This window comes from Lytechinus variegatus, chromosome 4 (assembly GCF_018143015.1).
Source record: "Lytechinus variegatus isolate NC3 chromosome 4, Lvar_3.0, whole genome shotgun sequence".
NCBI classification, from domain to species: domain Eukaryota; kingdom Metazoa; phylum Echinodermata; class Echinoidea; order Temnopleuroida; family Toxopneustidae; genus Lytechinus; species Lytechinus variegatus.
The window spans coordinates 54,294,855-54,320,620 of record NC_054743.1 but is presented as its reverse complement, the minus strand read 5'-3'; the positions used below and the strand labels follow the sequence as shown (position 1 = coordinate 54,320,620).

Sequence of the window (25,766 nt, the reverse complement as noted above, 5' to 3'; positions counted from 1 at the left end):
TTGACTTCAAATTTTAATATTTCAATCTCCATATTGATATGTAAATCAACTAACATGCAATGCGAGCGCGAAGCGCAAGCGATTTTTTTATAGTGACATTAAGGATTTTAAAAATCATTTTCCTAGGCTTCCCCTCATCTTATTTTATTCACTCGTCTTCCTCTTCTTGTGTTTCCCCTTTTTTTCTCCTCTCTTTTCCCTTCTTTTTCTTTCTTTCTTTCTTCCCCCTTTTACTTTTTTTTTGCTCCGCCAATGGGGGGGGGGGGTGGGCCCCTCGGGTCCCCTAGATCCGCCTATGAACAGTGTATAAACAAAACAACTGATATTCAATAATAAATCTGAGTTTCTCTTTTCTAACAGTTTCAAAAGCTTTACCATGAAGACAATCAATATCAAGATACTGTAAAAACATTTATCTAACACAATCTCTAAACTGATCATTGTGTGATCGGTACGATATCCTAAATCAATATCACATTTTCTAACCAAAGAAATAATATCTGCAGATATCAAAAAATAATGTTTTCTACTTTGCTTCAATGGTGTGGACTGTCTCCAAGTATAACATTTTGAATTTGGATTTAACTGACGCCATGGATCAACTAAATTAACTCACTGACTCAAAACTTTGGACCAGGTTCCAATCACCACATAGGATTTTATGAGGATCATCATAGTCCAATAAGATATTTTCTATACATCTAAAAAATTTAGGGTCATTTTGCCCATACAATGATATCAATGAAATAAGCAACATAGTTTCCATCAGTATCGCATTTTACTCTCTTAATAACAAGTTGTATATTTTTATCAAATAATATAGCATTGCATTAGATGATTTATATGAGAAAAAAAACCTTCCTCTCACTCCTTTAATATGTTTTCTTCCAAATCCTTTACAAAATGAGTGTCCTGTAAACAATTAATATTTGTTTTTTTTTCCTTTTCAAAAAATGAAATGTATAATATGAAGGAATAATTTCATGCTCATATCATATTCAACATCAACTAAAAAAATATATAATATAGATAGAAAAGACATTTTTCTATGGAAGCTTAAAAGTGCCACCGAGATGTTGAGATAATTATCTCGGGAAGTCGACATCTTGATAGCAAAATATAAGATGACGAGATCCTGGATCTCATCATGTTGACATCTTTTAGAAGAGATGATGAGATGACGAGATCCTGGATCTCATCATGTCAACATCTTTTAGAAGAGATGTTGAGATGACGAGATCCTGGATCTCATCATGTCAACATCTTTTAGAAGAGATGTTGAGATGACGAGATCCTGGATCTCATCATGTCGACATCTTTTAGAAGAGATGATGAGATGACAAGATCCTGGATCTCATCATGTCAACATCTTTTAGAACAGATGATGAGATGACAAGATCCCGGATCTCATCATGTCAACATCTTTTAGAAGAGATGTTGAGATGACAAGATCCCGGATCTCATCATGTTGACATCTTGTAGAAAAGATGATGAGATGATGACATGATCTTGTCATCTCAACATCTCTTCTTAAGATGTTGACATGATGAGATCCAGGATCTTGTCATCTCATCATCTCTTCTACAAGATGTCAACATGATGAGATCCAGGATCTTGTCATCTCATCATCTCTTCTACAAGATGTCAACATGATGAGATCCGGGATCTTGTCATCTCATCATCTCTTCCAAAAGATGTCAACATGATGAGATCCAGGATCTTGTCATCTCATCATCTCTTCTACAAGATGTCAACATGGTGAGATCCGGGATCTTGTCATCTCATCATCTCTTCCAAAAGATGTCAACATGATGAGATCCAGGATCTTGTCATCTCATCATCTCTTCTAAAAGATGTCAACATGATGAGATCCGGGATCTTGTCATCTCAACATCTCTTCTAAAAGATGTTGACATGATGAGATCCGGGATCTTGTCATCTCATCATCTCTTCTATGTCGACATGATGAGATCCAGGATCTCGTCATCTTATCTTTTGCTATCAAGATGTCGACTTCCCGAGATAATTATCTCAACATCTCGGTGGCACTTTTAAGCTTCCATATTTTTCTGTAAAAAAAAAAAACCTCTATTGAAAAAAGGGCTTTTAGAAAATACTGTCGTACAGGTTTAGGTCAACACTATCTTAAATGCATATATTCAAAGAAGATTTCCTTGTTATTGGAATTATTCACAATCTACACCTTTTCGCCTAAAGATAATTTAATTTTTTAGGGAGGGTGTCATTTCTAACAACTTCTGCTGGTTATGATGAAAAAAAATCGCCGTAGGTAAAAAAAATGCCCTTTTTCAAAAGTAAAAAGCCTTTTGGCAAAATGAAATGTGCTCTTTTTTCAAAAATAATACTGTTCTTGAAGTCCAACATAAAACATTTCAGGATGGTCACAAAAGTAATGTCAATAACATTAGATAATTTATCTTTTTAAAAGGTGTCATTTTTAATAGCTCCTGCTGGTTATGATTTAAAAAAAATCCCATTATTCAAAATAAAAATGTGCTCTTATTCGAAATTAAATACCTTTTTTGAACTACAACATAATACATATAAGGCTTGAAAATCACCGTTTTTGTGTTCTCACGCTTTGCGCCCACCTCAGCTATTATGTAGCAAAGTTCCCTTCTACTGACAGGCAAACCACTTCCACTATCATGGCTAGCGACCCTCTTCTACTAATAAGACTAGCGACCCTCATCTACTATTATGACTAGCAAACCCCTACTACACTGTAAAAATAAATTGCTAATTCAGCACTTACAGTGCTTGTATAGTGACTGCACTAGTAGTGCTGATTTTCTAGTTCACATTTAAACTAGAAAATCAACACTCCCAGTGCAGTCACTATACAAGCACTGTAAGCGCTAAATTAGCACCTCATTTTTTACAATGTACTATTATGACTGGAGATCCTCATCCTTTATTATGACTGGCGAACCCCATCTACTATTATGACTAGCGACCCTCATCTTCCATTATGACTGGCGAACACCTACTATTATGACTGGCGACCCTCATCCATTATTATGACTGGCGACCCTCATCCATTATTATGACTGGCGAACCCCATCTACTATTATGACTAGCGACCCTCATCTACCATTATGACTGGCGAACCCCTTCTAATATTATGACTGCCGACCCTCATCCATCATTATGACTGGCGAACCCTTTCTACTATTATGAATAGCGACCCTCATCCATTATTATGACTGGCGACCCTCATCCACTATTATGACTGGCGACCCTCATCCATTATTATGACTGGCGAACCCTTTCTACTATTATGAATAGCGACCCTCATCCATTATTATGACTAGCGACCCTCATCCACTATTATGACTGGCGACCCTCATCCATTATTATGACTGGCGAACCCTTTCTACTATTATGAATAGCGACCCTCATCCATTATTATGACTGGCGACCCTCATCCACTATTATGACTGGCGACCTTCATCCATTATTATGACTGGCGAACCCTTTCTACTATTATGAATAGCGACCCTCATCCATTATTATGACTAGCGAACCTCATCCACTATTATGACTGGCGACCCTCATCCATTATTATGACTGGCGAACCCTTTCTACTATTATGAATAGCGACCCTCATCCACTATTATGACTGGCGAACCCCATCTATTATGACTGGCGACCCTCATCCATTATTATGACTGGCGACCCTCTTCCATTATTATGACTGGCGAACCCTTTCTACTATTATGAATAGCGACCCTCATCCATTATTATGACTGGCGACCTTCATCCACTATTATGACTGGCGACCCTCATCCATTATTATGACTGGCGAACCCTTTCTACTATTATGAATAGCGACCCTCATCCATTATTATGACTAGCGACCCTCATCCACTATTATGACTGGCGACCCTCATCCATTATTATGACTGGCGAACCCTTTCTACTATTATGAATAGCGACCCTCATCCATTATTATGACTGGCGACCCTCATCCACTATTATGACTGGCGACCCTCATCCATTATTATGACTGGCGAACCCTTTCTACTATTATGAATAGCGACCCTCATCCATTATTATGACTAGCGAACCTCATCCACTATTATGACTGGCGACCCTCATCCATTATTATGACTGGCGAACCCTTTCTACTATTATGAATAGCGACCCTCATCCACTATTATGACTGGCGAACCCCATCTATTATGACTGGCGACCCTCATCCATTATTATGACTGGCGACCCTCTTCCATTATTATGACTGGCGAACCCTTTCTACTATTATGAATAGCGACCCTCATCCACTATTATGACTGGCGACCCTCATCCATTATTATGACTGGCGACCCTCATCCATTATTATGACTGGCGAACCCTTTCTACTATTATGATTAGCGACCCTCATCCATTATTATGACTGGCGACCCTCATCCACTATTATGACTGGCGAACCCCATCTACTATTATGACTGGCGAACCCCATCTACTATTATGACTGCCGACCCTCATCCATTATTATGACTGGCGAACCCCTTTCTACTTTTATGAATAGCGACCCTCATCTACCATTTTGACTGGCGAACCCCTTCTACTATTATGACTGGCGACCCTCATCCATTATTATGACTGGCGTCCCTCATCCATTATTATGACTGGCGAACCCTTTCTACTATTATGAATAGCGACCCTCATCCACTATTATGACTGGCGACCCTCATCCATTATTATGACTGGCGAACCCCATCTACTATTATGACTAGCGACCCTCATCTACCATTATGACTGGCGAACCCCTTCTAATATTATGACTGGCGACCCTCATCCATTATTATGACTGGCGAACCCTTTCTACTATTATGAATAGCGACCCTCATCCATTATTATGACTGGCGACCCTCATCCACTATTATGACTGGCGACCCTCATCCATTATTATGACTGGCGAACCCTTTCTACTATTATGAATAGCGAGCCTCATCTACCATTATGACTGGCGAACCCCTTCTACTATTATGACTAGCGACCCTCATCCATTATTATGACTGGCGACCCTCATCCATTATTATGACTGGCGAACCCTTTCTACTATTATGAATAGCGACCCTCATCCACTATTATGACTGGCGACCCTCATCCATTATTATTACTGGCGAACCCTTTCTACTATTATGAATAGCGACCCTCATCCATTATTATGACTGGCGACCCTCATCCACTATTATGACTGGCGACCCTCATCCATTATTATGACTGGCGAACTCTTTCTACTATTATGAATAGCGACCCTCATCCACTATTATGACTGGCGAACCCTTTCTACTATTATGAATAGCGACCCTCATCCACTATTATGACTGGCGACCCTCATCCATTATTATGACTGGCGACCCTCATCCATTATTATGACTGGCGAACCCTTTCTACTATTATGAATAGCGACCCTCATCCATTATTATGACTGGCGACCCTCATCCACTATTATGACTGGCGACCCTCATCCATTATTATGACTGGCGAACCCTTTCTACTATTATGAATAGCGACCCTCATCCACTATTATGACTGGCGAACCCCTTCTACTATTATGACTGGCGACCCTCATCCATTATTATGACTGGCGACCCTCTTCCATTATTATGACTGGCGAACCCTTTCTACTATTATGAATAGCGGCCCTCATCCACTATTATGACTGGCGACCCTCATCCATTATTATGACTGGCGAACCCCATCTACTATTATGACTAGCGACCCTCATCTACCATTATGACTGGCGAACCCCTTCTAATATTATGACTGGCGACCCTCATCCATTATTATGACTGGAGAACCCCATCTTCTATTATGACTAGCGACCCTCATCTACCATTATGACTGGCGAACCCCTTCTAATATTATGACTGGCGACCCTCATCAATTTTATGACTAGCGACCCTCATCTACCATTATGACTGGCGAACCCCTTCTAATATTATGACTGGCGACCCTCATCCACTATTATGACTGGCGACCCTCATCCATTATTATGACTGGCGAACCCTCTCTACCCTTATGAATAGCGACCCTCATCTACCATTATGAATGGCGAACCCCTTCTACTATTATGACTGGCGACCCTCATCCATTATTATGACTGGCGAACGCCATCTACTATTATGACTAGCGACCCTCATCTACCATTATGACTGGCGAACCCCTTCTAATATTATGACTGGCGACCCTCATCCATTATTATGACTGGCGAACCCCTTCTAATATTATGACTGGCGACCCTCATCCATTATTATGACTGGCGACCCTCATCCACTATTATGACTGGCGACCCTCATCCATTATTATGACTGGCGACCCTCATCCATTATTATGACTGGAGAACCCCATCTTCTATTATGACTAGCGACCCTCATCTACCATTATGACTGGCGAACCCCTTCTAATATTATGACTGGCGACCCTCATCAATTTTATGACTAGCGACCCTCATCTACCATTATGACTGGCGAACCCCTTCTAATATTATGACTGGCGGCCCTCATCCATTATTATGACTGGCGACCCTCATCCATTATTATGACTGGCGAACCCTCTCTACCCTTATGAATAGCGACCCTCATCTACCATTATGAATGGCGAACCCCTTCTACTATTATGACTGGCGACCCTCATCCATTATTATGACTGGCGACCCTCATCCACTATTATGACTGGCGACCCTCATCCATTATTATGACTGGCGACCCTCATCCATTATTATGACTGGCGAACCCTTTCTACTATTATGAATAGCGACCCTCATCCACTATTATGACTGGCGAACCCCATCTACTATTATGACTGGCGACCCTCATCCATTATTATGACTGGCGACCCTCTTCCATTATTATGACTGGCGAACCCTTTCTACTATTATGAATAGCGACCCTCATCCATTATTATGACTGGCGAACCCCTTCTAATATTATGACTGGCGACCCTCATCCATTATTATGACTAGCGACCCTCATCTACCATTATGACTGGCGAACCCCTTCTAATATTATGACTGGCGACCCTCATCCATTATTATGACTAGCGACCCTCATCTACCATTATGACTGGCGAACCCCTTCTACTATTATGACTGGCGACCCTCATCCATTATTATGACTGGCGACCCTCATCCATTATTATGACTGGCGAACCCTCTCTACTCTTATGAATAGCGACCCTCATCTACCATTATGACTGGCAAACCCCTTCTACTATTATGACTGGCGACCCTCATCCATTATTATGACTGGCGAACCCTTTCTACTATTATGAATAGCGACCCTCATCCACTATTATGACTGGCGAACCCCTTCTACTATTATGACTGGCGACCCTCATCCACTATTATGAATGGCGACCCTTATGATCAACGAACCCTTTTCCTCCTTATGACTGGCGACCCTTTTCCTTTATTATGACTAGCAACCCTCTTGTTTGATTATGAATGGCGACCCTCATCGTTGATTATGACTTGCGACCTCTATGAACAAAGCCCCTTATGAATAGCGACCCTTATGACTATTATGACTAGCGGTCCTTATAACTAGCGGGTATTATGACCAGTGGTCCTTATGACTGGCGGGTGGACCCCCATTGATTAATGTTCAATTAATTAATAAACACTTTTACTAGGGCATTATACAAGTATGCTGATGCAAAAGATTTTTTTAGTATCATTTTTGACATGAAACATGCACTTGTTAACTAAGGTTATTTATAGTTTTTTTTATATATATATAAGATGACCAGATTACTGCTGTTTTCATTTTGTAAGGTGGATACAGATACGGATATGGATAATTTTACTTTTCACATGTATCATTGCTGTTATTACTACTGTACATGTATGTTTATGTACCTGTAGTATTTTTGACATAACTAGTTGTGCATAAGAGGTATAATGAAGGTTTAATAGATGTTTAGAGGTTGAATTTGTAACTAAACCTTTCAATTCATTTTTCAGGGGTCTGGAGTGTTCATCTTTGAAGGGGTGATGTCATCGATGAAGCAGCAGGAAGCTTGGGTCATCCACTTCCCAATGTCTATACCATGTATACGTTGACATTCCCCTGATGGAAGCTCTCCAAATCCTATTTTTAATTGAAGAAGGTACATGTACAATGTATATACATGCAATTTATTTACCCAAAAAAGGGAAGATTTTGAAAAAAAAAACAATATTTGGCACAAATATAGAACGATGTTGTAAAAATGTTTATTGTTTATGACAAATTGTAAGTGTCATGGATGGACGACCGTCAGTATCAACAAATCTTTTTTTTCCTTATTTTTTGCGATCTTATGGAACAGATCGATTCAGTAGGGGAGAGTTATACCGGGATGGAAAATAGAGATTTGTTTGTTTGGGTAAAGAAGTTCGTTCGCCATTGTTTACATTCCTTAAAGGTGTTGATTTCGTTTGCTAGTTTTTCTGGGCCAGGCTAGCGATTGGAATGTGGAAGTGAAAGAGGGCAAACTGACTGGGTTGCTCGGCGTTCAGGGCTAATAGAAGTCCATTGGAACTTCAGTTATTTTACTACTTTGCTTCTTATTCATGTTCTTCGGCTCGCTTGCATTCTTCAGTGATTAGAGAGAGAGCGAGAATGTGAACAGGTGTGGAAGCAAGGAGTGAATTCCTTGGTGGAAGTGAGCTGTGAGTGGGAGTGGCTGAAGTGACAAGAGTCGCAAAAGAGGATTAATTGACCGAGAGAGCAGTTGGGGAGTGGTAAAGAGAGTTACGTAAGTTGGAAGAATAATGGAAAGCCGAAGAACTTGAATTTGGAATCGGAGTACACAATAATTAAGTTCCGTTTTATATACTTACATTATAGGCGGATTAATTTCGCGCATTACACCAAAAGTGATAGGGTCGACTTGGGGAAAGGCTTTTTTCGCCACGCGGTGTTTGACCAAAAAGGGGATAAAAAGGGAGTGATTAGTTGCCAAGGGGCAGTTTTTCGTTCCCGATTTGTTTTGCCGCCGTAGGCCATGTCGGTTTAATTTTTGTCTGTCGTCGGTCGTCCAGCCCAGAGATGCGACATATATTATTATCCAGCATGTAATTTGACTTTGATTTAGAATAAAACCTGATACACAACTTAACTTCATCGAACTTGTCATTCTTTGACTCCCGTCTTTTTTTTGTACGTGGGCAGCGCAAGACGGTGGGCGGCCACCGGCCGTCTTGCAAAGCTGTGCCGCTACAATAATAATAATAATAATCCGCTTTTATATAGCGCTTAATTCCATCGGAACGACGTTTCTAAGCGCTTTACAGATATATTATTAACCCGGTCATCGGATTTAATCAGTCATTCCCGCACACAATGTGTGCACATCCTCCACTCCCTGGGGAGTATTCAAACTGGGCCAAGCGCGTTATGGCTATACACAATCTTCGAACTATAATGATATATCGTTCCTGTGGTATATAACATTAGACAAATTTGAGTTGAAGAAAGTGAATATCCGAATCACTTCATACTGCACTAATTGGAAGAAAATAAGAAACTGAAAGTCTTTGCAGACGATGCCAAGGATGATAATGTTGAATAGAACTCGTCATGAAATTTCAGACTGTTGTGATAAGAACCAAGATTAAGTTCCCTGAGATGAGGCATCTTACAAATGAACTGAGCCAGATCACGTGATGCAGACTGACATTTACTGAGATCAATGTAATTGATAATAAGACGCTCAATCTGGAATAATAGTAACGTGATGAAGCAACAAAAATACATCATCAAACAAAGGCCTGACTAAACCATTAAATTCTATTCTATTCGATTAAAGAACAAACATGGATTATCGAATCATTGGAAATAACTCTTGGTCGTTCACATAATGTTATGAAAATCACAGTAATTTGCTCTAAAGCCTCTACCAACTTTAAATGAAAGGAAAATTATTGTTTTATTCATGCTATATTTGCTTATGTAATCGAATGCTGTTAATCTGCCTTTCATATTTTATTAAGAAGAAATATGACTGAATTTCATATTCAAGCTTTCTTTTGTGAAAACGGAAAAGCACGCTGCCATGAATGCAGTATGCAATAATTGTGCTGATGACTTCAGTTCCCAGCTTTCCTTAGACATGACATGATATCCAATCAATTCAAAATTGAAACATGTGGATTCAATTCAATTAAAAATGGTTTATTAAAACATACCTCACAGCCAAAGGCTGAATAAAAAAACATGTAACCAATTTACCCAACAGAATAATACAGTACAAACATGAAATGACATAAATTGAATACAATTACTAGCACTTCTTATTAAAATACAAGGAAATAAATCGTTGGAAAAAAAAATCATCTTTGTATTCGACATTATAAATGTTAAGTACGCAAAAAATATGTTAAGTATGCTCACTATAACGAATACAAAGAGGCACATTCTACATAAATGGAAAGTATAAGAAAAGAAGAGAAGAGAAAGGAGAAAGACGGCAAAGGGAGACAGACAGAGAAAAGGTGAGTAAAGGGAAAGGCTAATGAAAATAAGATATAGAAAATACAGAGGAGGATTGGGCCAGAAAGATGAAAAAAGTAGTGGAAAGGATTAAAAACAAAAGCACGTGGATGTTGCATATGTCTCCCTTGTAACAAAATCAGTTGCAATAGTATTCATCTCACGATTACTGAAGTGCTGTTAAAAAAACAGTTGTCCTTTCGCGATCGACAGTATTTTCATAAATGTAATTTCAAACAAAAAAAAATATCAGTGAGGATTTGACATGAGCATACCTGTCATGTTTATGTTCATTGAATGCCTCACATGCCTCGCATGCCTCAGACTGTTTTTTTAAATCAAATTGTGCTCTTTGTCTGAGTTTGCTTTATATATTGCATTCAGCGAGAAGTACGACGATAATGAAGGATCAGATAAAACAGGTTACCCTAATAGGTCAGTTTGTTTATGTGTCATATTCATTTTAAATTTCGATTTCATTTGAATGTACAAACATATTCAAATTGCTTTTTAAACCAAAAAAAGGAGACAGACTCCGAATAGATTTGATGAAACAATTCGAATGGCACTTCCATGTTCATAGTTTACTATTTCAATGTAGTGTTAAAGCATTATTCACATTACTAAAGGGAAATGTATGTCATTATTTGAAATTTCCTTGTTTCATTTGTTAAATAATATTAGATTGGCCCATATCTTCACATTTTTCAACAAAAGAAAAGGAAACAACGGTTCTACATTTTGGGTTCGTTTCAACAAACAATTTAAATTTCGATTTCATTTGAATGTACAAACATATTCACCCCCAGGCACATCCAGTCTACCAGTTCATCTTCCAAGTCCACGGAAGGAACCTTCGTCATCTCAACCCTCCTCAGGAATACAACCTCAATCGTCTTTTCTTCAGACAACCCCATCAGTCCCTGTACACTCCCAATATGCCACTTCAGAGTCCTACCAGCACGCCTTCCCGCCTTTACGCCCATTGGTGAACTTCACAAATCCTCCATATCCACCAAAACCTCATCCGTATGCCTACACGTCATTGCATCCTTTTTCACCGCCGATATTCCAAAACCCCCGTCAGCCCCCACCCCCCGTTCAACCACCAATGTATGACTACACGCCAAGACGAAGATCGACTCCCGCGACGCGTTTTGGTTCCCATGGAAACAGAGCCTATGCATCAGTAGTCCGCGGAACGACCACAATGTACGGAAGATGTTGCGAATATTGCGGCGAACCCAATCATAGGGCTCACACATGCAGACACGGAATCCAACTCCAATGTCGCCGCTGTAGTCAGTTCGGACATAAAGAAAAGTATTGCACTTATTAAAAAACAGGCCAAGAAGAGTGTGCCAATGATGGACACTCGTCTGTGCACCTCGATGAACCTCCACGTTTTAATCTTAATAAAAACAATCTCAAATGTATATCGTTGAATGCAAGGAGTGTCGTAAATAAAATTGACGAAATAAGGACAATTATTGAACATGATAAACCTGATGTTTTTTTATTACTGAAACTCATTTATGTCCGGAAATTTTATCTTCTGAGATTTTTCCTCAATATTTTAACGTGATAAGAAAAGATAGAAATAGGCGTGGTGGAGGAATTCTCATCGCGTACCAAAATAGTTTGTCGGTACTCCGAAGAGAAGACCTCGAGACTAAGTGTGAAATTATCTGGTGCGAAATATTGTTTAAAGATACAAAGTCTATCTTCTTGGTGTTTTTTACAGAACCCCGAATAGTAAAATAGATATTGTATATGAACTTGATAAATCTATGTCTTTAATAACACAAAATGGTAATAAATTATGCAATGTAATCTTAACAGGAGACTTTAATTTCCCAAGTTTGAAATGGATTAACGGATATAATGCCGCATCCGAAAATTCGGAGTTAACTAAGTATTTTATTTCAATCATTGAAAACAATTTTCTTTATCAACATGTTAGTCAACCGACAAGGATTACGGATAAGACAGGCAGCATTTTAGATTTATTATTTACGTCTCATCCATCAGATGTTTCAAACGTTGATATCACTCCTGGTATAAGTGACCACGAGGCTATAAGTTTTAATATTTGTTATATGAGCAAAACTGAACTTAAAAAGAAACATACATATTTTTATACTAAAGCTAATTTTGAAAAGTTCAGAAGAGATTTGACAAGCATAGTACTTTCTGAGGAAAACGGAGATGTAAAGGAATATTGGCAGTTTATTAAATCCGCCGTAAAAAAAGATTTGTGATGCAAATGTTCCACATGGTAATTTGAGGAAAGGATCAAATGTTCCCTGGGTAGATAAGGTTTTAAGGAAAATGATGAGAAAAAGAAACAGATTTTTTAAAAAAGCTAAAAGAACAACTAAAAAAGTCCATTGGGAAAAATATAAACAATTGAGAAAAGAAGTAAAAAAGAAACTTAAAAGAAACTATATAAATTATTTGCGAAATGATATATGTAACAATTTAAAACACAGTCCAAAACGCTTTTGGAATTTTATTAAGTCTAGAAAATGTGACCGTGGTACAATAGATTGTTTAAAGGTAAATGGTACAATTATTACAGAAGATAAACAAAAAGCTGATGTTTTTAATGAACAATTTAATCAAATATTTAGTAATCATGTTACCCTTGCTCACCCTGAATTCACATGTAATATACCTATTATGGAGGATGTTCAGTGTACCGAAGCTGAAGTTTTAAAACTGTTAAAAGATTTAGATGTATCAAAGGCGCAAGGACCCGATGAATTACCACCACGTTTGTTGAAAGAAGGTGCGGAACAATTGGCACCTGCCCTTTGCAAGCTTTTTAATATGTCTTTATCATCAGGTGTACTGCCAGATGATTGGCAAAGAGCAAATGTATGCCCACTGTATAAAAAAGGTAGCAAACAGGATCCTGTTAATTATCGTCCTATATCACTTACTTCTGTTACATGCAAAATCTTAGAACGTATTTTCTGTAAACACCTTATTGAACACTTTAACAAATATAACATATTATGTGATAATCAACACGGTTTTCGCCGAAAAAGAAGTTGCGAAACACAACTTATAGAAGCAATCAATGATTGGAGTTATAATATGGAGTCTGGCTCTAGCGTCCACATTGCCTTTCTCGATTTCGCCAAGGCGTTTGACAGTGTCCCCCATGATCTTTTACGAACAAAACTAGAAATGTATGGTGTTACTTCTAAAAATTTACAATGGATTATGAATTTTTTACAAAATCGTTACCAAAGAGTTGTTATAAACGGTGAATGTTCGTCGTGGATTAAAGTTAAATCCGGTGTTCCCCAAGGGACAATTTTGGGTCCGGTGTTATTTTTATGCTTTATAAATGATATACCTAACAATATTTCATCCACTATTCGATTATACGCAGACGATTGTATAGTATACCGTCCTATTTTCACTGTTAATGATTGTAAAATATTGCAACACGATTTAGAAGTTTTAAGTAAATGGTCTGAAACTTGGAAGCTCGATTTTAATTTAACTAAGTGTAAAATTATGAAAATGTCACGAAAGCAACATGATATAACATATATGTACTCTATTAATGGACAGGAACTATTAGACGTTAAATCTGAAAAATATTTAGGTATCATAATAAACGATTCTTTAAACTGGAACGATCAATGTATGGATTTACATATAAGATGCAACAAAATAATGGGAATTATTAGAAGGAATTTTGTTAATTGCCCAGTATCTATTTTAAAAAGTCTTTTTGAAACATTAATTCGTTCACGTTTAGAATATTCATGTATAGCATGGGATCCCTACAGAATAAAATATAAAGATATGATTGAACGCATCCAAAAACGTTACGTCAGGATGATGTCCAAAGATTGGACTTCAAAGTATAACGAGTTATTAAAACGGTTTAAAATGAACTTATTAGAGAAAAGACGTAAATACCATCGGCTTGTTTTTTATTATAAAATCGTTCACAACTTGATTAATGTAGGAGAAGTGAATAGGTGCACACGAGCAAATAGAATAGGAAGAAATGATCACACTTATAAGATGAATGTTCCATTTGCTAGTAAAGATTATTACATGAAGTCCTTCTATCCTCGAACAATTAATGAATGGAATCATCTCCCACAAATAGTAGTTAGCAATCAATCACTTCATACTTTTAAATCAGCTTTGTTAAAAAATCTCCAATTAGACACCTGAATTATCATTATGCAAATTTAGTACTTTGAAGAATTATTTATTATCTCCCTGCTGTAGTTTTATTTTCATATGATATTCTGCCTATTTGTATTTCTTATCTAATGTTATTGATTATGTATTGTTTTATATTCTGGGATGCCGACTTGTATGGGTTTTTCTAGACCTTGTTTGGCAATCCAAGGCATGTAAATAATTCATTTTATCTGTCTGAATAAATTCAAATCAAATCAAATCGAATCAAATCAAGTAACCATTACCTGAAGATATCTACCAAATGGTATTCAGGGGCGGAATGATCCAGGGATGAAATGTGACATGTTTTATTGAAAAATGTGCTGCATGGGCGAAGTTTTATTACTGATTTTTTATTTTTTACATTATTTTTTTCACAGATACATTCTGGATTTCAACATCTTAAAGATTCGTTTGCTTTTTTTCTCATCAAAGAAGTGTGCCATTTGATTGTTTACCCTAAAGATGTGGGAAGAAATCAAATATATAGATATACCAGAAACCTATTTTTCCTCAATGATATCTAAGGGGATATTAAACAGTTGATTGTGTACGAAGTAGTGCGTTTAAAGTTAATATGAATACAGAACTTTAGAAACTAAAATAATCATTTAACATATTCGGAAATCACACCGAACATTCGTCAATTTAATGCGTTTTATTATTTTGATTTCATTTAAAGTCGTAGAAAAAACATTATCCATGTTAAAGTTTAGGGTTTAATTTGTCTAAGGTTTTTCTATCATGACTCCAGCAAATTGCTTTTTTACAATGTGAAAAGTGTTGAGAATAATTGCTTCATTCTTTTATGTTTCTGATCCATTAAGCTCTTGCATTGAAATTAAACAGATTGATTCTTCCAATAATTGTTGCATACAGTTTGTAAGCCTGGACATAAATTAGAGATAGTTTCGGGTATTTGACGCCCTCTACAGTGCGTATCAATGAAACGTTTACACTTTGAAAAAGTCCTGGGAATATAAAACTATACAACTTAGGGATATTTTTTTGCACATACTTTTTGAGTTTGGGTTTTATCTATCAAATGAAAGTAAACTTTTGACAGAATATTACACCTCTGTAAGCACTGTCCACTTTTTTAAAAACTCACAGATACCGGTTTCCGGAGAAATGCATGCTCTCAAGGAAATAAGGCGAAATCAAACTCCTCTGTATTTGGAATTGTTAGCCAATTGAGACAAAACATAAAAATTTAATCGTTTTGTAACGGCTTTAGCCACCCAATTTTAATCCTAAGTAAGCACAACCTTTACCTTTTTGTGTCAGTCGGATCTAAAGACCTAACTCAAAAGTTTATGTCTTACACCCAAACATTTATCCCAAGCTTTTTTTCTAAACAAAAAGGGGCCGGGTTAAAATTTATTTTACACTTTCCACAAGCTCGACAATGATTAACGTATAAATCAAGCCAAAGTCATTCCATGTGCATCACAGCTCTGTATAAATCAGATAATTGTGATGGCCTTGGTATTTTGGGCTTGGGGCGCAATTGCGCTCTGTGAAGTGTTTTGGGTAAGGAAAAACGTTAACACTAAAGATATATCTTCAAACAATCTACCTAGCTAACGACCATGTGTTCTTCATGATTATCGTCTACTCGTATTCATATAATCATTTCAAAGTTCTGCGCAAACCATTTTACGAACTTTTCAAAAGTAAGTAGTGCTCACTCAGGCGGAAAAACTTTTTGACAGTTATATCGTCATTTGCTTAAAGAGATTTGTACCGATCATTAAATGTGGAAGAAGATTCAGGGTATTATATATCATTTCAGACAACTATTTCTAAGTGCAAACTTGTTTTTATATGTACTGTAGTCAGTGATGTAGTTGTTTGATGTATAAGTACGAAATTTAGACCCCCTTTTTATTATGCAAGAAATTATATAAACGAAGAAAGCAATGCAAGGCAAAAAGTCCAAGACCGAAAATAAAAACACAACAACCATTACCACATTTTTTTTTTTTGGGGGGGCACATCCCCCTCCCATCAATTAATAAATAAGCAAATCAAAAATAAACCAATGAATAAACAATTTAAGCGATAATATTGAAAAAAACTAATAAATAAACAAATGGAACTTTGAAAATAATTAAAAATTATATATATTTTCCTTTTAATCTGAGACCGTCGACCAAGATTTTAAAGAAGCGTATGAAATGGTAAAGTCAAATGACGTAAAATTGTAATCATTTTCTGGCAACGACAGTTTTTATATCAATGAATTAATTGGTTGATCAATAATTCATTTCATTTGATATTTTAACAGAGAATGGTATCAAATTGAAACCTACTGGAAGACAAACCTTGTTGTTGAAAGCTCCTTTCAATGAATGAGTGATACATTAATACAGAAATTAATATATATAACAAATCATCACATTTGTATTTATATTCTGTCAAATATGAATGAATGAATTTTAATTGTATCGATAATTTTTTTTTTCATATCTTCTCTCTGATATCAGGAAAATGAGGGTGGATATCAATATGATTTGACATCTACACGTAAAAAGGGCCAACACTGAAAAAACGTTACACAAACAAAAAACAGAACGTTACAAGGACAAGATATATAAAGAAAACTAAAATCAACAAAAGAATGACAGCGTGATGCAAGAGCGGGACATTTAACAAATCATACAACAGCGGACAAAACACAACAAGTAAAATTAAGCACACAAATTACGAACTGCACAAGATTAAAAAAAAAGAGCGAGAATAGAGCCAGGGAGGGACAGAGACGAGAAAAGAAGCGAAATTAATCATGTGAATAGAGGGAAAGGGTGGGAGAAGGGAGAGAGTAAGGGATGGAAATGAAAGCGGAATAACGGAAAATCACCGAAATATCTTAAGTAGCCTGAGCGAGAGGATTGTAATACATTTGATAGTAAATAGCAATTAACATTCATCAGTAATGTTCTCCATTTATGTCATGCAGATAGACGCAGTTATGATTACCACCATTCCTGGTCATGATATATAATTATATATTACCAAAACATATTAATTACAGAAATGACTTTAATTGACATTATATTATACGAATTTGTTATATGGAAAAAAAATCATTGTTAAACGTACCTTTGTATCAGTGGCGTACCGAGCAAGTACAGAGTAGAACACATCATGCATGTGTGCGTCCTCTAGGTCATGTGGGTAGTCAGGCATAAGGATCGTCACAGAGCTCAGGGTGTTTGAGGAGCACATGAATTCAGCCAGGTCCTCTGAAGCAGTCCGTCCACATGGCTTTCCAATTACCAGATTTTCCTATTATGTACAATATTTATGAGAAAAAGATCAATTCATAGTATGTAGAGACAACCAAACATCAGTTTCATCTGATAGTTTAATATCATATATCGTCCAATCTATATAATTCGGTATTTTTTGGCATTCATGAATATATACAAAACCAATGTGAATGAAATATGCACCAAAATGAAAGTTGCCAGAAAGGCTAAATAATAGTGATAATAATGATAACAATTAACGAAATTTCATTGATTTGTCTGTATTATCGATTACGCAGTAAATATTGAATATGTTTACTATTTGGCTTGGTCAGTGTTTTCAATATTCGATCGTTTAAATTGACGAATGAACAATTTATTTCCAGACATGCTTGAGAGAAAACGAGTATTCTTCATATTTTCAATATTACGACACTGTCACTTAAATTTTTTATTTAAAAATCCTTAGACATATTAACTTCGAGATGATTGAAACTTTCCTTAACCGATGTCGTAAATCCAATTATGACATGTAATAAATCAAAAATCTTTTCTGTTTTATTTCCCAGTTCTTCTGATTAAGTCATGCAATGGGATACGTAAAAACGCAATTTTTGACAACCTAGCAACAACCCTGTATTGTTGATTACTAGTATTTTATTATTCTCATCATCCCTAGGTTTGGGGCCATTTTGCATAAGAATGGAGATGGGCCCTAATTGCAAGAAACGTTTTGATTAATTCGTACACTCATCCGTTATTAGCCTCGTCTTTTTTTAAGGAAAGTACAAATATAGCAATCTATACATACTCCATCCATTCACAATAAGTAATTATTCTCCATTACTTGCTTGACACACATAGCAACACCTACATGATTCATATTAGAGCATCCGTACATGTAACTCTTTGTCTCGACGGGATGGTGTGTTTTATTTTAGACAATTTTTAAGTTCCCAGTCTAGCAAGAATATTTACTCACAATCTGATAATGTTGATGATTCTAGGTCTATATCTCAAAACCATGCGCACACAATAGATACGCAGTTTGTTCTTTATTCAAAATGTGCTTGAATTATCCAGTTTCACATCAGAATATCAAAAATTCTCTTCTCGCGCTGCGCTTGCATTATTAATGAAGGAAGATGAGACATATTTATTGTGATTAAGAAATCTAAATAGTGTGTCACCTTTTTGAGTCTAATTCTAAATGTTTATTTGTATACCTATCCTGTTTGTAATGACAAAAGTGCTTTGAATGTCAAATTTTTAGGTTGAAATGTCATAAATTTTCAGCTCGCTCTTCGCGCTCGCATTATTCGATAGTTGATATATGTATCGCTTTGAATGGTAACTGCAAACAGTAGTAGGTCTGTTTTCCCATCAGGCCAGAGCGGATATCAGAAATTTCTGCTCGCGATTCGTGCTCGCAGTGATTATTTAGGTACATACACATCTTGTTCACGATCACAATCGTTGCTCAAAATATTCAATTGTCAGGACAAAATACATAAAATTTCCTTTAAGAATTTGCTCGCGCTTCGCGCTCGTACAATTCAATTAGGCTTATAAAACCCCTCAAAAAAGTTTTATTTCTCCCGAATTACAATTTTACACAATGCATATTTGACATCACTCAAAAGATCACTTAATTCTCTTTAAATTGATACCATGCTTGTTATGATCAAGCCACCACATAAAGAGCAGGACTCAAAAGTGTTGGATGAGGTCTGAACTGAAAAGCTGCAAAACAAGCAGAAATGGTCATAAAAGGTCAATACAAAACATAGTTCTTTTGTCTGTGTCAATAGAGATGAAAATCCACTCAAATCAAGCCCCTGCTTCTTCATTTGCTATGTTTTATTGTGGTTTATGTAGTGATGGTTCTGTGAAATAACATTGTTTGAGTCGTGGTTTGAAATAACCATGCATGTTGTTTGCTATATGTTTGTTTTCTGCAGAGGTGTGTTTGATTCCATGTTAATGTTGATGTTTAGGTGCATGAAAACAATTAAAAGAAACTGCTGAGAAACTCACTCATCACCACAAAAAAGAACAGACACTGCACCTCCATGTGAACCCTAATCATATTATATAGGGTATCGTTTTAAAGAGAGTTAAATGATCTATTCATTGATATCAATTACAAATTGATATTTATTAACAGGGGAGGGATTCTCGATCATACTCAAAACAAACTGCCGAGTAACTCACTCATCACAATTGAAAAAAGCACAGTGACTTTCAACATTGTGTCATTTTGCGACTTTTGAATTTACACCTTGCCCACATTTCAAGGCACTGCACCTCCATGTGAACCATAATCATATCATGCAGGGTATCATTTTAAATAATGATAAAGATAATGAAATAATGTATTTTTTATGTTAATTAGATATCGATATTTACTAAAAACGAGGAGGGACTATCGATGAAAGTCAGATTTCCAAACTTTTTTGAGGAGTTTATATGAGATTATTATTTATTTATGTTTTGTGAGAATAAAGTGAACGAGTTACTGTTAGGACTACCCCTTCAAAGAAACAAAAAAAATCAACTCAAATCGGGGAAACTATGGTTAAATATTTGCGAAAGCTGGATCCGCCCCTGATTACATTTGAGTCATATGTGCATACCCGAGGCTTAACTCTTGTACGTTTAAAGGAAAATGAAACCTTTGGAATGAGACAGCTTGTGTGAAAACAGAAAAATCAAAGAAACAGATCAATGCAAGTTTGAGAAAAATTGGGCAAATAATAAGAAAGTTATGAGCATTTGAATATTGCGATCACTAATGCTAAGGAGATCCTCAAATTGGCAATGCGACAAAGATGTGTGATGTCACTTGTGAACAACTCTCCCCATTACTTTAGTATATATTTCACTTAAATTGCCTCTTTTACCACATCGATCAGTAGATCATGTGTTTTTTCTATAGAAGGGCATGTAATACAGATTTTTAAAGAATAAATCATGGATAAAGAGTTTGTAACACCATAAGAAAAAGCAAAACGAGACATTTTGGGGGTATTTTATAGTCTATCAAAGGGAAAGTTGTTCACATGTGACATCACACATCCTTGTCGCATTGCCAATGGGAGGATCTCCATAGCATTAGTGATTGCAATATTCAAATGCTTATAACTTTCTCACTGCTTGTCTGATTTTTCTCAAACTTTCTTTGTTATTATTCTTTGATTTTTCTGTTTTAACAGAAGCCTACTTTTTCCAAAGGTTTCATTTCCCTTTAAGAACAACAAAACAAAATACATGTATATACACGTTTTGTATTACTTTTCCCCCTTCTTCTACGTTTTGTTTGTTTTTAAATAGTTATCTAATAAATTTTATCAAATATTTGAAATTACATTATTCTTTTTGCGTCATCTGATTACAAGGGTGTATTTTGTAACAGATATAAAGATAAATAACAGTGAAATTGGGCCGAGCAATGTTATTTGAATGTTTCATGTTTTTGAGGAGCAGTGCACTTTGGTCTCGTTTGTTTTGAATATTGCGGGTAAAAATAGAAATAAGAAAACAAATAATATCTAGTCTTTCACAGATTATATCTTCGGATTAAGAGAGTGTGTACTTTTTGTTGAAATTATTTACCAATTTACGATGATTCACGATGAAGATATGTCCTGATACCGTGTGGGCCTGCATATTTAACCTGATCTCAAGTGTGTTGCTGGATAAAGTCGATGGATGATCTGCCACAGCTCTGGCCACTGTTTGGTCTTGACTCTCATATGCTACATCAACAATGAAGTCATCATCGGTACGCCCACATCCCATAATGCTTTTTGATTCTATGAGACTAGTTATGATATCCAATCCGACCTCCTTCTGTTGGGCCGAGGTGAAGTACAGAAGCTCGCGGAATTCACGTGCATTTCCGACTATATCCTCCATCAACCTGTCGTACTCGCTTCTGTTTGAGTTGTGAAGAGATGCCAGATACATCCCTGATAGATACTCCTGAAACAGCTTGTGGGGGAACTGCACGGATGAGTCTGCGGGATGTTTATTGTATCTTTGTTGTCTCCTCTGAAGGATCGGTGCTTGTTTAGTGAGTACTCCAACTTGACAACCTGTGTTAATACACCCTGGCCAGCTCTTGAACTCTTGTTCACTGAACACTAATCGCCTTTCCATGAGCCCCTGGAAGGCAAGACAACCGATGTTGGATAGATGGAGAAGTACTTCTGCACGCTGTACATGCCATTCCTCGTCTCTTGACGTCAGACCGAGCTTTGAAAGATAATGATCGACCAAGAATTGAACCATCTCATCAATTAGCTGAGAAAATGTTTGTAACTTCGACATTGCTATGCGACGTTCGCCATCGAAATCTTTCCACATGATACACAGCATAGCTGTGTATATGGGGTATGGAGCCATGTTTTCTCTGATTACATCGTTATTTGATATAAATCGATTCAAATCTTCAGCCGAAGTTGTGTCTGGATGGAAGAACTTGGTGACGTAAGAAGATAGATTTTCATCAGAGAAACCTTCCACGGCAATGAAGGCATAAAGCCTTCTAAGCTCTTGAATCTTCCGTATCTCATCTGATCTCCATCGTCTTGATGTGATTAGTACTTTCCCTGACTTGAATAGCCGATTCAGGATGATAAGGGCGATTTGGTAACAGCTATCAAGATCGCCAGCAAACTCGTCAAAACCGTCCAGAACGAGAAGGACGTCTATCTGATGGGAAAATACATATTTGTTTAGCTGCATGGCTGTAACCATATTGTCGTCTGGGAGGTAGGACTTTATAATATCTCCAATAGTCTTATCCTTTACTTCACGAAGGAGGACGAGAAGTACAAGTTGGAAATCTTGGTAGCCTGCTCCATGAATCCAGTCCCAAACGATCTTTGCACAGAGAGTTGTCTTCCCCACACCACCTTCACCTTCAACCAACAAGCGTTGAGGAAAGACTCCGTTTACCTTGGTCTTGAGGAGGTCTTCGTAGAGTAACGGCGTCTTATGCTCAGTTCCCTTATCTTCCTCCATCAACGTCAGATTTGTGAAAATCCGCTTAAATTCAAGTATAAGTCGGCTGTTCAGTGGATCGGCTTGAATTTGACAGTGGTGAATGGCCGAATATTTCTTGACCTCTTTGATGACCCGTTGGAATTCATCTTCCGTCATTGATTGTATGTGATCTCCGGCCTTACCTGTAATGAAATAGAATATGAAATATATCAACTACAAAGAAATGCATTCCTTTATGAGTGTCACTCAATGTCTTGATATTTTGTTTTGTGCCATATTCACATTTTCATCTCATTTTATGACATATCTTTTTTGATTTTGGGTATGTTTTTTAGTTTCGTTTTTATAACAATAATAATAATAATAATATAGGATATTTATATTGCGCACATATCCACCTTGTTAGGTGCTCAAGGCGCTCCTATATTACCCGGCTAAGCTAGGCATTCATAGCGCACACAGCTTCTTAAGGAATTACTTCCTACCGGTACCCATTTACCTCACCTGGGTTTATATTTGCACCTTATGACTCAGAGTGAAGAACAACTTCGGTGTCTTGCAATCATTAGTAAGATTTTTTCTATTTTTCATATGAATGAACTGATTAATACGATTATTTTTTTTCTAATTGTAAATATTGTCAATGCTCTTGTTTTGGGGGTCATTCTCTATAAGCAGTTTTTTTATGGTCCTTACCATATTTTGTACCATTTGTTGCATAATTATGTACACTGTGTGATTTTAAGGTTGAATAAAATTGAATTGAGGTTTGGTGGTTCAAATCCGAGCCATAGTGTGTAGTTAGAGCTAAAGCCGAGGTAATAATAGCAATTGATTTTCATCCTCAGGCAAAAGCACTATATAAGTCGAGTTCTTTTATATTAAAATTATACTTTATTACTTACATCGTTTTCACAATTGCCTATCGTTATTGTAATCATCAGCATAACAATCATAATAATCTGTATCATAAATCAACGTCAGTATCCTTTCTCTGCATAGGAGTAATGAAAGTGTTGGTAGTTACCTTTCTCTACAATGTCGGCAAGCTGTACCAGATTGATGTCTTTTAACTTGTTGGACAGTGTCTTCCTCGCCTCACTATCTCGTACTGTCTTCAGCCATTCACAAAGCATCTTATAGGTAGCTTGCATTATGCTTCCAATGTTGTCTTCCTTGAATCGACTTAGTTGAGCCTCAGTGAATCCTAAAGCTAGTCCAACCTTCGTGAAGTCTGATGGATCCATACCGTCAGCAAGGAGATGAAGTTCAAACTCAGTTAGATTCCCAAGGCTAAAACATGTACAAAGACACGAGAGGGGCTAAGAGAGAAGTTCTTCTAATTACTTTCAAGGGAAATTTTATATATTGCGTTAAATGTTAAGTATTTCACACAAATACTGTTAGGCTTGGCACTTCTCAGAAATGAAATTGGAACGAAAATATGATATAAATGGCCCTGCAGACTGGGGAAATTATCATTTTCAATGAGACATGTGTACACATAGTCAACCGATATACGGTACTCTGTCGATATACTTTTGGATTCCAACCGTCATTAACATGATTAAAGTATTGCGAACCGGCGATTTGTCCAACACCCAGTCGTAAGGCAAAAGAGACTTTATAATATTTTGATCGTCCCTTACTGTGCTCATAATGGTATAACGCAATACGCCGTATTGATGTACAATAAAATAGTATAGTGATGATTAATAATAATAATGTGTATAATGATAGTAATAATAATAACAATAATAATTATAATGATGGTAATGATGATGATGATGAATTATTTCAATTTTCTTACTCGGTATTTGGACCAGGATTTTGCTCCAAGTCACCGGACCTCAGGAGGAGCACGTTGGTCATACTAGAACAGAAAAGATTCCTTTGTGTTTCATCTGATCCACTGCTGGCTGAACGTGATCTACTGACTGGAGAGATTGGTGCTCCATAAAACCCTGCGACCTCCTAAAACAGAAAAGAGGGATATGTGGCAGAGAAACCTTTAAAATAATAAAAAGATTATCGTACACACTGTTTTATATCCTTCCAACTTATTTTGTTCATGCAGTGTTAACATGCCTAACATGACCAAAATTATTAAAGCATGGTAACAATAAAGGGAGGGTCCGGGCTGAAAATAAATAAAGTAATATTCACAGAGCAAAATGTTGAAAATTTCATTACAATCATAGAACAAATGATGATAATAATAATGGAGGATACTTATTAAGCGCATAATGCGCTTTACAAATGATGAATGAACAGAACATATATATATATATATATATATATATATATATATATATATATATATATATATATATATATATATATATATGAGATTCTATTGGTCGGGGAACATAAATACTCCAAAGGATATTAAATGCGACGGATTGACTATCAGGAGTTGAGATTTACAGGACTGTCATGATTCAAATTGAATAATCCATCATCTAAAACTGTAAATAAAAATGAATTGATTGATATCATAATTCAAACAATATTTTATATCAAAAGTTTAAGCAATTAATAGTGACATTCAATTGAATATTAAATGCGACTGATTGACTATCAGGAGTTGAGATGTATATATAATTAGTTTGCTTGTCTTTAGCAAAATGTAGTGAAAACAGTCTGCTGAAAATGAAATGTCTTGTGTTTTCTCCATTATGCTTGTCAAATTGTTCCAATTTTGAAAAGAAATTCTCAGAACTGAACCCACATATTTATAAACCATCTAATGTCTCATTTTGCCTATCAATAAGACCGT

The 25,766-nt window shown here is 36.5% G+C and overlaps 1 protein-coding gene across 1 annotated transcript; it reads right to left on the bottom strand.

Annotated features, from left to right (window-relative positions):
- Positions 1 to 7,989: 7,989 nt before the first annotated feature.
- On the bottom strand, positions 7,990 to 24,952 carry LOC121413066 (NACHT, LRR and PYD domains-containing protein 2-like). The gene is made up of 6 exons (XM_041605827.1): positions 24,798 to 24,952; positions 24,015 to 24,280; positions 21,593 to 23,169; positions 17,829 to 18,014; positions 9,608 to 9,731; positions 7,990 to 8,120 (listed from the first exon to the last, which is right to left on the bottom strand). The coding sequence occupies exons 1-6, from the start codon at positions 24,857 to 24,859 to the stop codon at positions 7,990 to 7,992; spliced, it is 2,346 nt and encodes a 781-aa protein (XP_041461761.1). The 5' UTR covers positions 24,860 to 24,952.
- Between the last annotated feature and the right edge of the window lie 814 nt (positions 24,953 to 25,766).

Excerpts from the sequence above, each read along its gene's own strand:
- LOC121413066 (XM_041605827.1), bottom strand. The coding sequence starts at position 24,859 with ATGACCAACGTGCTCCTCCTGAGGTCCGGTGACTTGGAGCAAAATCCT. Across the intron at positions 18,015-21,592 it reads TCGTGAATCATCGTAAATTG|GAAAATCTGGTAATTGGAAA; the intron begins GTAAATAATTTC and ends TGTACATAATAG. Across the intron at positions 8,121-9,607 it reads TCTTGGTTCTTATCACAACA|GATTTGGAGAGCTTCCATCA; the intron begins GTCTGAAATTTC and ends AATTAAAAATAG.